General features: G+C 37.0%; 2 protein-coding genes across 4 annotated transcripts in view; one reads left to right on the top strand and one right to left on the bottom strand.

Annotated features, from left to right (window-relative positions):
* The window catches only part of LOC131693996 (tissue inhibitor of metalloproteinase), a 196,364-nt gene extending 194,941 nt beyond the window's left edge, over positions 1 to 1,423 (top strand). For 2 of the 3 annotated variants that reach the window (XM_058982335.1, XM_058982345.1), the window contains 2 exons: positions 515 to 600; positions 682 to 1,423. In XM_058982335.1, coding sequence (XP_058838318.1) covers positions 515 to 600; positions 682 to 1,092 — 497 coding nt within the window. In that variant the 3' untranslated portion in view covers positions 1,093 to 1,423. The remainder of the gene's footprint in view (positions 1 to 514; positions 601 to 681) is intronic. The other variant, XM_058982326.1, reaches the window with a different exon arrangement.
* Positions 1 to 16,804, bottom strand: part of LOC131693967 (synapsin) — a 966,657-nt gene that overhangs the window by 576,856 nt on the left and 372,997 nt on the right. Inside the window, exons 4-5 of the mRNA XM_058982279.1 lie at positions 1,840 to 2,210; positions 1,417 to 1,521 (exon numbers count right to left, since the gene is read on the bottom strand). Coding sequence (XP_058838262.1) covers positions 1,417 to 1,521; positions 1,840 to 2,210 — 476 coding nt within the window. The remainder of the gene's footprint in view (positions 1 to 1,416; positions 1,522 to 1,839; positions 2,211 to 16,804) is intronic.

The following is a 16,804-nucleotide window of genomic DNA, read 5'->3' as shown; positions in this document are numbered from 1 at the left end:
CGGTCACACTTACCATTAAATTGAAACAATATCATATTCAGCCAAAACAAAAAATGCGTGTCAATTTTAGTGGCTTTTTGGGCTTTCACGATCTAGAAATAAGAGCGGCTGTGGTATACTGCCCGACGTTTCGGCCACTGGTTTTGGCCTTTTTCAAGGAAGATATCTCATCGTTCTTCGTCAAACGATAATATATTTCCCTTGAAAAAGGCCAAAACCAGTGACCGAAACGTCAGGCAGTATAATTCTGGCGTAAGGTGGCTCCCGATGATGGTAGTCTGGAGAAAGCCTGTTGTAGTTGAAAAACTACAGGTAAACCAGAAGGTATCAAGTTATGCGATCGGATCGAACAAAGGTTTAAGTCGGACTCTAACTAGTTCTTATAACAGAACCATTCAATCGGGAATTGTTCTTGCAAATGATTCATCAATAACTGCACTTACATTTTAGTTAAATTGGCCAATTTAATCACCACCTTAATTTTAATTGACTATTTTTTCTTCATTTTTTACAGTAATTGTCGTACAAGTACTCAGAAAGTCAAATCGAAAGCTTAACGGCAATAATGTCTACAAAATCGCCATTAAAAAAGAGTACAAGGTAAGATAGTTGCGACTAGGAAGATAGTAATTACGGCGCGTAGATAAAACTTTAAATAATTATATTATTCTTCTGTTCCAGATGACACCTCATGCTCAAAAAATGCTAAAGCAGGGGAAAATTGTAACACCTCCCTCTGACTCTATGTGTGGACTACAGTTAGAAGTGAACCAATTGTATACAATAGCTGCTCAAGATATTCATGTGGGTTTGTGTAGTTTTGTGCGCAAATATTCGGATCTTACGATTGTGGAGAAGCGTGGATTGGCTGGAATTTATCGTAAGGGATGCCCATGTCAAATCAAACCATATTATACCGGGACTTGCAACATGTCTATTGGAGTGTGTAACTGGATGCCAATGGCCCCTTGTGAATCAGCATATGGTTCTTGTGTACCGACACGAGGACATCTAATTGACGGTACACCTGCTAAATGCCATTGGCGCCGATCACCACTTTATCAGAAATGTAAACTTAACATTCGGGAGTGATTTAACTGCATAAATCGAGAATCCATCTATGTTGTAATTATTCTATTTATGCAATATCCTACTTGTTGGCTAAAATCGTGTATCAGATCATTGTTATTATTTAATTAATATTTTAAACACTAAAAATATTTATTGTCAGAGGAAAATAATATTTATTTTACTACCATAACTTTTGTGTTCTTTCAGAATCGATTATATTTAGTACAAATTATTGATATCAATTAAGACCTTAGTACATGTGAAAATGACCCAAACGAATATGGAAATTAAATTGATTTGAATGTTTCGGATGTTGCAATAAATAATATGAATGGTTGTACTTGCCATATCATGAGGATTCGGGTAAAATGTCTGTTCAACAAGCGGGAACGATTCTTTGCCAAGACGTCGTTGAAGTTGGAGTAAGTGAGCGAACACCCATGGTTTGTCCTATGTAAAAAAAAACAATTTGTACCATAATCAATCAAAACAAATAAACCATCAAAGAATATTGCGTAGAATAAAAATAGAATAAACCAAACTGTGCATGTATTCTGGCGACTATTGCGTATCCATAATGCGTTCCAGAAACAATTTTAAAGCCAAAGCTGAGTGTCATTCAAAAACCTGAGGCTACCAAGCAAAAGCCAAACTTCTAAACACTTGGACAATTGTTTGGTTGCTTTAGAATTTCAAATTTTGCTAATATGTTAATATCGTGGTGGAAATACGCTGCAAAATTAACTAATGAGTTTAGAGTGTACTCACCTGAAACTGGTATAATGAATGCAATGAGTTGATACTCGGCACTCCTCCATATTTTAAACCTAGAAGAGTTGAACGGTGATCTTTAGTGCCATCACGAGGTGCCTGACGGACGAGAATAAAATCCGGTCGGAAAGATTTTGGTTGCTTCGAGCTGCCTCTATTGAATGACACTAAAGGACCAGCATCAGCGTTGGCGATGAGAGATATCTCACAAAACTCTGCCTGTTCTACTCGTATGTCGTAGTCACCATGTAGTCGTTTGCCACGAAAGTATTTTGACCAGTCCGTATTTTGATCATCTAGTACCAGCAACGTGAAACACTTGTCCTTGTTGAAAGGCTGAACACGAGCTGCACTCGAAACAGCGGCACCTGTATTTGGTTAAAAGCAAAAAAAAATTAGCTGTTATTTTTAATATAGGAGGGTTGGGCTAATTTGTTAAAAAAGGCTAATTTCAAAACAGAAAAATATCGTGGTGATACAAAGAGTGTTAGTATATTCAGACCTGATTGGACGGGGTGGGGTTAGGGTTCGCAGTACCGACCCTTTTTGGCGAGAACCGGTACTACGGTACTGAAGCCCCCAGTACCGGTAAAGTACCGGTACTCGAATATTTTTTTAAAAAAATCGAAAAAAGCTTCAAACTGAAATTGAATGCTCAAACTGATGATCTTATTCTCAGATGATTGATTTTTGCTGATCAAAAAACATATTTATTGTTTTTAATTGCTTCGGAATGGCAAGACTCATTTCACAGAAAATATTTTTCGTATAGGGCACCTTCTTTTATTTCGAAATCTAGGCCACTTTGAAATCAATAACTGCTAAGTGGTGCGACTTTCGTCGACTTGAACAGATGGTAAATGTATGAAACCCTATTAACAACAGTAAATCAAAGCGAGAATGGCAGTAAATCCGAGCAGTTTAATCGCATTTCCTCTCTTGCTTTTCTGAAAATTGGTTTCGAACTTTATGTCGTTTGCCTACTATTCTCTAACGCATATCCAGGCTCTTTGATTTCCTGTAAACTATGGAGTTTTGCTGAATTTTCCGATCACCAATAATTACAAATCGCCCCATTTGAAGCAGTTCACCAAGTCTAAAACTGTTAGCTACTAAATCGCTGTTTGTTCTATTATAGATAAAGGTTTAAGAGCAAACCAAATACAGACATGACTTAGACCACATTCTTATTACGCGCCACCCAGTGAATAATGGAAACCAATCAGAATGTCGCTAATAAAATTTTAACTTCTAGAATTATTATGATGATGGCCCCACCTCGTTCCCACACAAAGGTGTTATCTCAACGATTTATCTAGAAGGCAAATTAATATAATTAAACGTTATCTTGCAGACCGATATTTTGAAACAGATCCCCCTACTGAGTTAACATATTTGTCATAAAAATTGTTTAGTACCGAAAATACCGGTACTGGCTTTTGTTCAGTACCGGTATTACGGTACCAAAAATGGGTCGGTATTCCCGGGATTTTCAGTACCGGTATTACCGGTACCACAACCCTAATGGGGATGCCTTTGATTTAAGATTATGCTTGTGATTATCGGACAATCATCTCCGATAAGTCGATGTGACTGTTAATTTTGAAACATGGTCCCTTTTTCTGAGACATCCAGAACCATCTATTTGGTAGTAAATGTGGCCAAACAGACGGTGAATAGCAGTTAGTGACCTAGAACAATAAAATTCAAGCGATTATACTCACAATTTAAAAAAAATCACCTCAAATTAAAGTTTGTGAAAATCGGTTTAGAAAATTCCGAGAAACCGATGTCGAAAAATTATTTGGAGATTTTCTATGTAACCGTACTCTTCAACTCGTAACTCCGGATACAGACGTCGGATCAAAATGAAACTCAATAGCAGCCGATGGGAATATTATACCTTTCATTTGATTCTTAGTTTGGAAAAATCGTTTCAGTCATCCCAGAAAAACCGATGTGGATATTTTGTTGACATACACACAAACATACCTACATACATACATAAACACGCACAGACATTTTCCGATCTCGACGTACTTAGCCGAATGGTATAAGAGACTTGGCCCTCCAGGCATCGGTTAGAAAGTCGGTTCTTGTAGCAATTGCATAACCCTTCTATATGAGAAAGGTAAAACTATTGTTCCCACTCTTTTATATCGGATTGTGTTCCTAGTTTTGAGATAGATTTTTCCTCTTCGATTTAACATAAAAAATATTCCAGCACTGTACTTGTTTTAATATATTCAAAATGAGAAAAAATAAATTGGCGCTGTCAAGCTAGCGCATTTGTGCCTATAAAATAAGCGAACTGATTAGGAAAAAATTATTCAACATTTTTAAAAAGAGCATACTTCCGAAATATTTTGGGGAGCTACATTGTTCGGCACAAAATGAATATCGTTTACTTCGTACCAATTATTTTTAACACATGCACAAATAGCTTGAATTAGGGTATCTATCAACATTTTCCTCTAGAGAATATGTTTTGCTACGGGAATGAAAGGAGCATCGTCTTATTCGTATTACGGCTAGTCTGACTTGAAGTGCGTCTCGTTGTACACCAAAAACGCAATACATTAGGTGTAAAGCTCTTTAGACGTTTTTGCAGCGTTATTTATTCTGTTTTTACTTGAAGTGAAACTGAGCCAGGTAGTTTGAAACGAGAGGTCCATAAAGTTTAATTGTTATCTGAATGAAATAACATAAAATATTCATCTTTTTTCAATACATATAAAATCAATAAGTTTGAACGATATTAGAAATCGTCCTGTTCCTTTTTAACTATTATCGAAACAACTTGATCACATTTTCTGCCACAGCCAACCTCCGGATTTGTGCTGCCGACAACTTTTCACCGATCATTCTGGTCGTGGTTTTAGTTCAAATTTCTTTTACGTACATTTTTGCGATAACATAAAAACCAATAGTTTCTTCCAAAATTCCAATCATTCTACTACATGTTTTCGAATACAGTCCTTAGGAGTCTTGACACTAATGATCCGTCCTATCTAGGGTTCGCAGTACCGACCCTTTTTGGCGAGAACCGGTACTACGGTACTGAAGCCCTCAGTACCGGTAAAGTACCGGTACTCGAATATTTTTAAAAAAAATCGAAAAAAGCTTCTAACTGAAATTGAATGCTCAAACTGATGATCTTATTCTCAGATGATTGATTTTTGCTGATCAAAAACATGTTTATTGTTTTTAATTGCTTCGGAATGGCAAGACTCATTTCACAGAAGATATTTTTCGTATAGGGCACCTTCTTTTATTTCGAAATCTAGGCCACTTTGAAATCAATAACTGCTAAGTGGTGCGACTTTCGTCGACTTGAACAGATGGTAAATGTATGAAACCCTATTAACAACAGTAAATCAAAGCGAGAATGGCAGTAAATCCGAGCAGTTTAATCGCATTTCCTCTCTTGCTTTTCTGAAAATTGGTTTCGAACTTTATGTCGTTTGCCTACTATTCTCTAACGCATATCCAGGCTCTTTGATTTCCTGTAAACTATGGAGTTTTGCTGAATTTTCCGATCACCAATAATTACAAATCGCCCCATTTGAAGCAGTTCACCAAGTCTAAAACTGTTAGCTACTAAATCGCTGTTTGTTCTATTATAGATAAAGGTTTAAGAGCAAACCAAATACAGACATGACTTAGACCACATTCTTATTACGCGCCACCCAGTGAATAATGGAAACCAATCAGAATGTCGCTAATAAAATTTTAACTTCTAGAATTATTATGATGATGGCCCCACCTCGTTCCCACACAAAGGTGTTATCTCAACGATTTATTTAGAAGGCAAATTAATATAATTAAACGTTATCTTGCAGACCGATATTTTGAAACAGATCCCCTTACTGAGTTAACATATTTGTCATAAAAATTGTTTAGTACCGAAAATACCGGTACTGGCTTTTGTTCAGTACCGGTATTACGGTACCAAAAATGGGTCGGTATTCCCGGGATTTTCGGTACCGGTATTACCGGTACCACAACCCTAGGTGGGGTCAACCGGGGCAATTGCTCCGGGACCTGGGGCCCGCATTTTTATCTGAAATCAGACATTTTATTTTAATAACTTGAGAATTTGTACTCTTTTTGTGTTTTCCGTGATGTAGTGTCTTTTGCCGAATTGGCAAATAGAAATGTATCCTGAGTGCATTTCTGATTAAACCTACTTCTCATCAGCTTAATCAGAACTCAGGACTAGGAGTTTCCTCAGAAATACAAATCGTGTTTCCGTTTTTGGAGCTAGGCTCAATACGGCGCTTGCTTAGTCCTACCACTAAGTTAGTGTCGAATTCTGATGAAACGAAATTGAAACGCAAATTTTATAGCTAACTTAGTTATAAGTTTTATGGCCTTCACGCGCAAATGTTTAGTTGTAGTGTTTAGTCTGCACCAAGGAGAAATAGTAAAAGTCCTATTTTCAGTTGATCTGCATAAAATGGTTACGTATGAAGAAATAGTTTGTTTGGAAGCATTCTCAGCGCACGATCAAACGCACCCGGGAAAACGCTTCTCGAATTTTCAACAATTTGAATTTTTAAATTACTATGCCATGTCATACAATCGCACTCTAGAGCCATTTGGTCCACCGCTACCAGTAATTAAATCTACCTGAGTCAAAATCTGCCAAATGTGCAAACAATTTTTCGTCGGTCGAGATATTTTTGTAAAAACTTTTACATGGGTTTGTAGGGATTGAGAGGGGGAAGTAGGAGAGTAGGAAAGGATTTAAGAGAGTACGACAGAGAGAGAGAGAGAAATAAGATAAGTCGATAAGTTAGTGCGAAGAGTTGATTGATTTGGAAGAAATCAATTGATTTAGTTTATTTCAAACTTATTTGTGAGGTGTATTTCCGTGTTTTGCTAGGTAGGGCAACCGATCCTGGAGTTTCGGAACGTTCCTTGTGCCGGATTACTAACTATTTTTTGTTCGGCCTTAAAATGTTAAATCCTCAGCGGTAGAAAGAAAAACTATGATTAGTGACAGGTTGAAATCAAAGATAAGTTCGGATGGTTGTAAAAATAGGAATTTTAACCGGTGCCTGGACATGTGTCATTTCGAAAATTTGTTACATAATTACTCTAAAAGTAAAGGAAGAAAAGACGATTACGTCATCGGAGAGGAATTTTTCATCCACCGAGAGGATACCATTTTTCTGCTTCAAATGTTGTCCGTAGCGTCTCCTTAATAACGCCACCATAAGAAACACCTATACGGAATACGTTTATAAGTTGAACGTTCACAACAGCTCACAGTGGTCAAAATGAGCAATTTCATGCCTTTAATTATTTTGCGGCTAAACCATAAGGTTTTGAGTTTTGGTGACTTAGGACAAGTTTTTGGAGTTATAAAGACAGATTTTCCAAAGTAGATGACCATGGTCCAAAATGAAATGTAAAGACATTTTTGAAATGTAACTTTTTACTGGAAGGAGATAGACAGTTTGAGTCTTCAGCAAAGTTGCAGACAATGTTATTTTTATTAATTGAACTGAAGATACTAACTCTCTATCTACAACCGTTTCGTTGTTATGAGCAGTTTTCCAAGGAACCACATAAATCAGTTTCTTTAAAATAACTTTTGTCGTACTCATTTCTCTACAATAATGTTCTTCACAATGTTTTAAATTTTATAAAAACTCACAACTTTGTTGAATATTTTAAACGATCCAATGTTTATAGAAAGAGTTAGAGCTGTTTATTTGATTAAAAATGTCATATTTCTTAACAAGTTTTCTAAAAAAGTTGCAAAAATATGCAAATTAAATAATGTTATCTTGAAAGTACTAACGATCTACTACAAAATCCTAAAGGAGTGGTTAGTATCTGTTAGTATCCAAAAATGTTATAAAAGAATGAAATGGCGAGCATTTGAGTTTTTCTTCAGCGCTATCTGGCTTCATTATAATCAACCTTTTTGAATGTACTGTATTCAAAATTATTTTAATTATTATAATTGTCGTGAATTTCGGGAGTTAAATTTACGCCTTCTATCCGCGGGAAACTTGAACGAGTGAATGAAGCGCGACTCTGAAATTCTATCGCTCATCGGACAGTCCTACATACATACATGGGTAAGTCATAATACCGATCCCAACTTCGGGCGCCAGCAATCATTTCCTCTCATCAGAATATTGCTCTCGCTATGCCCACCGCGATTCTTATATGCACGCGCCGGTAGGAAGGCGAGCGTGTGTATCATTTCCTCGAAAGCAACCTGCGGATATTTTCGTGCCCGTTCGTTTAAGGCTCAAGTTACCTCAAGGCTTGGTAGTATGCGTAAGAAAAATTGTGTTCAGCTTTGCCACCAGATTATCCATTTAAACCTTTTCAAAACTCTAAAAGAAGAATATCAGTCGATTTATTAGATCATCACGATTCAATTCATGCAAAATACCTGCTGGAAAAACCATCGGCTTAGCTGGATGGTGCTTTTGAAAAAGTGGCTGTGATTTTTTATCACACTACCACACCGAGCTGGGGTACGCACCACAACTGCGCAATGAAAAAACCACAGCCACTTTTTCAAAAGCACCGTTTAGCTAAGCCGATGGTTTTTCCAGCAGGTATTTTGCATGAATTGAATCGTGATGATCTAATAAATCGACTGATGTTCTTCTTTTAGAGTTTTAAAAAGGTTTAAATGGATAATCCGGTGGCAAAGCTGAACACAAATTTTCCTACCCACACTACCAAGCGTTCAATTCTAACACATGCTTAAAAAAGGTAACTTGAACCTTAATATGATTCTTTAACGCATACATACACTCGCTGGTACGAAAGCGAGCGGCGATGTATTCGAAACCTTGCACGTATTAGTCTCATTCGCGTCAGTCACATTATCTGTTCTCAGAGAGAGATTTATTTATTCAAAGAATATGGTTGCAGCACAAACACAAATATAGAGGAGAACTTCACCAAACTTTAAGTTAAATATAATTGCACCAACCCTTAATGATTAATTTCGCTTTCACTCGTATATCTAGGCTTTATTCCCCACAATAATCAATTAATGAGTTTTTGTAAAAGTAATACCATAATTTAACAAAAAGAGCTCGTTGGATTGTTGGTTCCATTGGAAATTGTGTGAAGAAGTACTGTACAAAATTTTGAAATAATTGGTCCCGTAGATTCGGAGTTATGATGCACACCTATTTTTTTAAAGTCTCCTCCACAGATTCATTGTTTGTCGTCGAAATTGGTAAACGTAAGTTGTGCAGTTTTCGAGTAAAACCGAGGACGATCCAAATAAAAATTTGCATAACAACGCAGACAACAGTTCATCGAAAGAGGATAATATAACTAGATTATCAACATTCTATTGTAGACCTTTGCTACTTTCCCAATATTTAAGATTGAATAGAATATAAACGCCGTTAGAACTCAAATACTCGCCATTTCAGTTGTGCGTAACATTCTTGGATACCAACGGATACTAATCATTCCTTCATGACTTTGCAGTAGATTGATAGTACTTTCAAGATAATACAATATCACCTGCATATTTTTGCAACTTTTTTAGAAAACTGGCTAAGAAATATGACATTTTTAATCAAACTCTATATAAAGCGTCGGAGCGTCTTAAAATGTTCAACAAAGTTGTGGCGTTTTACAATATCTAAAACATTTCAGAGAATACTGTTGTAGAGAAATCAATATGACAATAGTTTTAACCAAAAAATCAGATTTTTAAAGGGTCCTACCGAAAACTTCTCATAACAACAAATCGGCTGTAGATAGAGAGTTAGTATCTTCTGTTAAATTACTTAAAATAATATTCTCTACAACTTTGCTGAAGACTCAAACCTCCTATCTCTTTTAAGTAAAAAGTTATATTTCAGCATTGCCTTTACACTTCATTTTGGAACATGGTCGTCTATTTCAAAAAATTCGCCTTACTAACTCCAAAAACTTGTCTGAAATCACCAAAACTCAAAACCGCATAGTTTACCCACAAAATAATTATAGGCATGAATTTGCTAATTTTGACCACTGTGCAGCTGAGTGAAACATTCTCGGTCAAGATGACATTGCAGTCGTCGTCAGGTGTTATAGGAAATGTGTGCTTTCGGAGATGCAATCGAGCGGCTTCAAACCCCCAACCACCTAGTGCTAATAATATGGTTACACCACGAGAGGAAAATTTGAGAAGGTGGATAATTTAATTAAGTATGCGAGATTTATATTCCTTCGCGAAGGTGAAAAGAAGTAGTGTTTCGCGAAAGTTACAATGTACATAATATTTTATTTCCCCGAGAGGATACAGTGTTTCTTGATCGTTGTTATTTTCTCATTGAGAGGTAGGGTAGTATCATCTTCGCCCCCTCCCTAATTTTCGCCCCCCTTGTAGAACAATTACAAATAATTCTATCTGCTTCACGATCTGGACCTTCGTTTTCGACTATAATTGAAAAACAAACTAAGACGAATAAAATGTGAAAACTGCCCTAATTTAAATAAAAATATTTCATAACGTATTTTCAATCGTAAATAAAGTAGTTCCTGTAGAGCACTTATTTTCCTGAAAACTCAAAATGGTGACAATTTTTTATCGCGGGGAAAGTCATAAATTTTCTGAGTAAGCGTTAGAATATTCAATAGTAATGTTTTTGAGCATTGCAGGAATCATGTCAACGTACATCCGCGATTATTGCCTTAATTTAATTAAGTTTGAACAATTTTAAAAAGTGGCGAAAATTAACGCAAGATGAAACTCAATTCTAATCTTCGCCCCTGCCGAAATCCCATATAGCGTTCTTTTCTTCGTATGGGTTTCTATCTTCACCCCGTTCCACAGTTGTCCCAAAGTAGACCATTGATTTTAGCTATGTGATGTCTTTGAGGAAATTTCTTGAAACAAAACGCTGCTTCTTTTAATCACATCGGATCGTTGACTAATCCTCTTAATAGTGAGTTACGAAATTTATTTTCTTCAATAATTCAGATAGAAAAATACTCATTTCAATAAAATTGTAGAAATACTTACCAAGAAGATTTCTTTCGGAAACTCTTGGTTTTCGAGACACAGGGCGTTGTTGCCCCTCAAAAACAGTTTTTTCACCACAACTTCTATTATAAAACTTCAAACGATTTCTGATGTTCTAGAAAGTAATATAGACGGCTGAAATAGATAATTTTCTAAAATACCATAAGTTGTTTTGGCTTCGTTTTTCGCTATTTAAAGAGCTATTCACTCTTTCTAATGTCAACATCTCTAAACCGAGTAAAAATGGAGAAACTACTTGGTAACTAAATGAAAGTACCTTTTTTATATACTGGAAAAATAAAATCACCCCAAGACTGCTCTCTATCTATTCAGTTGCAGTGAAGATAGTCAGATTCTGCAATCTATCTTTGAATCCCGCGCAGTTGTTTTCGACTTCTAAAATATATTATTAACAATTCAATTAAACTATATCAATAATAATTAGAAAACCTTTTACAAACTTAATGTTTGGTGTTTTACGAATATATATTCATGATAATCGGATTCTAAACAGCACCGAGCAGGTTTATAGGCTCTTCTCTGCAAGGGAAACAAAACGTATCAAAATACCTCCTCTCCATTCATTTTTTAATAGTTTATAGAGAAACAAGCCAAAAATTAATTCGTTTGGAAAGCCTTATTGAAAACAAATACAACGGAGTGTCTGTCTGCGATTAAGGGGTTATATATATATATATATATATATATATATATATATATATATATATATATATATATATATATATATATATATATATATATATATATATATATATATATATATATATATATATATATATATATATATATATATATATATATATATATATATATATATATATATATATATATATATATATATATATATATATATATATATATATATATATATATATATATATATATATATATATATATATATATATATATATATATATATTTTATGAAGGTATGTAGCCATATTTATATCAAATACTTATTATACGTCTAGCGTAATACAATATCTAATTTGCAAAACCCACTGGTTAACATGAATAAATATTAATAGGGTGGGTGCTCCTATAGTTGAGGTGTACCAATAGTTGCAGTAGTGGGTTATACGCCTAACTAAGGTACCAACCGCCAACAATTTTTTTTTTATCGATTCATCGCACTAAAATTATGCGACAATAAAACTGTTATCCTTGAAATTTTCTCAAATAACTATTTAAAAAAAAGATGTTCTTTGAATTTTGAGCTCCCTTGCGCCTATAGTTGATATAGTGTACCTATAGTTGCAAGTCCCATAAGAAATCAATGGGATTTGCAACAATAGGACCCGAAAATAACGATTGCACCAGTATTGGTACATGTGTTCCTATGGTGGCACAAGCGGTTGTGAATACATAAATTGGTTATTAAACAATCTTCATATTTTTCCTATGAAGTAGGGATTGAAAGCTTTCGTTTAATGTGTTAACATTGCCCATTGCCTATTCATTCATCATTTAATTTTTGAGCATTTTTTTAGTTTTCCTTAAGTATGCGACTAAGTATCCACCCTAATTGTCGAAGTTATAACCAATTCCGCAAAAGCGTGTTTTTCTCCGTGACTACGATTCCTGTATAACAGCTCAATTGAAAACATAAAAACAAAAAAAAATCATAAGTACAGGCACTTGTGGTGTCCTTCAACTATGGATTGTAATTTTTTTTATTTTTGCGAACGGGGACGATTTTTCCAAAAAAGCCACTATTTTTCTATTACCACTGAAATATTTTTCAAGAAATTCATAACATTGATATGAAAATTTTGACGAAAAAATGGAATCATTCAAGGACACGACAGTTAAATTACAAACAATAAAAAAAGAAATTTGACATCGGTTGAAAACATTTTCGGCAAAACATGATTTCGAGATAATCACGTGCAAAGTTTCTAGTACACTCAAGTTTTTTTTACGCGGTATTTTTTTGCGCGGTATTTTTTTACGCGGTTTTTTTTACGCGGATTTTGAAATTTACGCGGTTTTCATTTACGCGGATTTTGAAATTTACGCGGTTTTTGAAATTTAGGCGGTTTTTGAAATTTACGCGGTTTTTGAAATTTACGCGGTTTTCATTTACGCGGTTTTTGAAATTTACGCGGTTTTCATTTACACGGATTTTGGAATTTACGCGGTACCCATCAATGAGGTTCCCTTTATCGCGGATTCTTAAATTTAAGTGGTCTTCATTTACGCGGATTTTGAAATTTACGCGGTTTTCATTTACGCGGATTTTGAAATTTACGCGGTTTTCATTTACGCGGATTTTGAAATTTACGCGGTTTTCATTTACGCGGTTTTCATTTACGCGGTTTTCATTTACGCGGCTCGTATTCCCCGCGTAAAAAAAACCTGAGTGTATATACCCGGGACCTCATTAGGGAATAGTGAAATACGCTATAATGTTGGTTCTACTGCTTGGATCTTAATAATAATTTGGGAAAACATTCTTAAGAACTTATACTGCCGCTCTACGTAAAATTGTCTCATGTGTATTGGGAATTCCATTGCACATGGGGTAGTTTTGCGTATAGCGATAAGAAAGATAAAAGAATAATTATTTTTTCGATTTTTGGATCTACACATATATCCCATTAATATAAGTGAGCATCTGTTGTCACTTGGGGCATATTCAAAATATTTGAACGAAATGAAAATTGTTGCTTCAATTCAATTACCAAAAAATCTATCTGTTTCATTCATGATTTGTATAAAGAATATAAGTTGATACTTCCAAAATGATTTTTAAGACATATGCTTGACATATTGATTTATGTATCCATTGCACCTGCTGCAAAACCGAAAGCAAATAAATTTTTAATTCTGTGCAAATACGAAAATGTAGTGTTTTCACTACCTTGGGGTGTCTTGATTTATCTAGCATGTAGAGTATTTTTCTAGTAATGCTATTTAGTTAACGAATGGTTTGTTCGTTTTTGCACGTTGCTATTCTCGTTTGTTGTCGCGTACATCGCCTTCCTCGTTCGCGCGAAATATCGAGTCCATGATCTTCGTGCATCCACATTCGCATGTGCTCTTCAACGCATTTCTCGCTTTCGAGATAACAAAGCCTACGAGACTGCGAGAAAAGCTTCCTGGATATGCCCCACGTATATGAAAACGTATTGTTTTCATAGTTCCACTGTTACCCTCTTTCCCCTACTAGATGAAAGCTTGGGTTTCTCGCGAGCATTCCCGCTCGAGATTTTGCTTCACCCGGGCGCGAACGATGAAGAGCGCTAGGCATGCTATTCGTACACGCTCGCGAACGAACGGACTTGGTGTGCTTCTCGCTCGTATTATTTGTTTAATAGTTTTTTGAAAATATAATCTGAATTTGTCTAATCTTTTCTCTATTACCAATTCTGTGATATTGTAGTTGTAGCATAATAGAAGTCGTGAAATTGTGCGTGGTCGCACGGGGCGAAAGAATAGAGCAAGAGGGGGCGAAGATTAAATTTAGGGGGACGAAAATTGAAACACATCTTGATTTAGAATATTTTTTTTCGTTAATTTAATGTTTTAAATCACTTTTATTCATGATAATTGGATATTATATGATACGTGATGAGAATGATAAAATAAAATTAGTTAGAGCAATTCAAAATTCTTAAAATTTAAAGTTTTTCCGCAAACAAATGTTTTAGGGGGCGAATTATAGTACATTTACCCTATGTGTTCACCGAGAGGAAAACAACATATAATTCGTTTACTTGAAACGGTTTCTCAGAGAAAAAATCCCTGAGAGGATAGTGGTGTTCCCCGAAGTGAAATCGATACTACTAGGGGAAATTTAATATGTGTTTTATTCCACTGAGAGGGTGCATTTCTCCAAAAAGAAACCACTGACAGTTCAATAGAGTTCCCCGAGAGGAAATTGATATAGTTGTCTCCCCTGAGAGGGTATCCTGTTTCTCTGAAAAGAAACAAATCATTCATCAATTAGAGCTCGAGTGCGAAGCACGCATCTCGATCTTTCTCTGCGGTTTTTTACCAACTGTTCCACTGGTGGTAGATTTTTCCGTGCTTTCGTGTGGTGCCGGTGGTGATTCGTTTGGCGCGTAGCTAGACGAGTGTCTGGAAGGCGGTATCGAAGGCTCGCGCCCAGCAGTATTAGTGTTTGTAGGGGTCATCGAGCTTCGCGCGCGATTTTTGGGCGGCGACTTAGTGAGGTTATTGCCGCTCTTTCGGAGCTGATTTGTGCTGGACGCGGATCGTTGGTTGCATACAGCTCGGCAAGTGTGCGGTGGGTGGTAACGGGCGTTCACGCCCAGCAGTGGTGGTGTTTTTGGCGGTAATCGGTCGACGCAGTGATCGAGTTTTCGACGGCGACGTTGTGGATGAAACCACCAGAGAGTGGTGGTAGTTTTTGTTGCTCATCGGTCACCGTAGCGCGGCATTTGCATCGGCGTTGTGCGACGCTGATTGGATCGAGTTTTTTTGGTGGCGTTGATTTTGCGCGCTATTCAGCTGGCGTTCCTGTAAGCAGCAGAGCGGCTAAGTTTTGTTAAAAATTATTCTTGGCGGCGGTAATTCCGGACGTCCCTTGTCTTTTTTTTACAATGGAGAAGACGTTCACGTACTAGCTCAGTACACGTGCTATTGGAAGGTGCCAAGCTACCACACGGGGTGTACTGGGGGCGAGTCGGGCTCGAATGGTGACGCTGCCATTAATACCGACTAAACTCCATTGGGCTCCGCCATCGTTCCCCCCAGGAACTACCTCTCGGTATTACTTCTGGGGGGATGGCTGTACTTGACGTACTCATTCACTCTCGCTCACGCGTTCATACGTCCTGTATGAGGCTTACTTGGGTGTTCTCTCTATCGCACCTTGATTCACTCTCTAACACTCCACATGAGGCTGACTTTTGTGCTCACCTTTTTCGTTCCTTGCGAGGCTTACTTGTGTGCTCACCTTTTCGTTCCTTGCTAGGCTTACTTTTCTGCTAGCCTCTAACATACCATGTGAGGCTGACTTGGATGCTCACCCTATCACCTGGTTCAATCTCGATCGTACCACTCTATTATACCCCTGTCGCTTCCCCCGGGCATCCCACGTGGGACATTTTCCTTAGGCCCCACTTCTGAAATACCATGCGAGGCTTACTTGGGTGCTCACCGTTTTCATACCTTGTGAGGCTGACTTTTGTGCTCACCTCTACCATACCATGTGAGGCTGACTTTTGTGCTCACCCTTAACATACCGTGTGAGACTGACTTGGATGCTCACCCTTTCACTCCTCTGCCACGCCACGAGGCATCGATAGCTAAGTCCCAACATACTACACTACGACCCTCCCATCTTGGCATGAGGCAGTCCACATATACGCCTATACACTCGCTCTTCTACCTTGCTTCGGGGTGGCTGGGTTTACCCCTTACGCGGTTGCCAGTCGCTGCGCCAAACCTGCCTCAGCATGAACAGACCAACGACACGACCAGAAACTTAATGAAATATTCTGACGAAAGTGTCCGGATAATTTATCGCAATTTACCTGTACGTTGACTCGCTCCTCGGTAGTGACAACATATTAATTTCTCGGGCAACACTGCTTTGATTCGCGTATCCTGGCAATCAATAATACATAGCAAAAATAAACAAAACATCAGATGAAAAAAACGATTCAACACTCGGATTGGATTTGTTTTACTCATACTATGTTGCGTTTCGGCTTCGCCTCATCAGAAACCGACACTAACACATTGTCGGAATAGATTAGCGCCGGCTTGACGCAAATCCCTTAAAACTAAAACACACTATGTGTTTCAATCAAACGACTGATCAAACGTGATGTCCCGTTCGAGCAGAAGTTCTGTTTATGCCGATGAGACACAAGTGAAGCCGAAACTTGTCTTGGCTTAGCAGGCCTATGCGAAAGCACTATGCTATATTTCACCCTAAGGAGGAAAATTTGGTAAAAACCAA

This window comes from Topomyia yanbarensis, chromosome 1, assembly GCF_030247195.1.
Source record: "Topomyia yanbarensis strain Yona2022 chromosome 1, ASM3024719v1, whole genome shotgun sequence".
NCBI classification, from domain to species: domain Eukaryota; kingdom Metazoa; phylum Arthropoda; class Insecta; order Diptera; family Culicidae; genus Topomyia; species Topomyia yanbarensis.
This window is presented reverse-complemented; position numbering and strand designations above follow the sequence as displayed.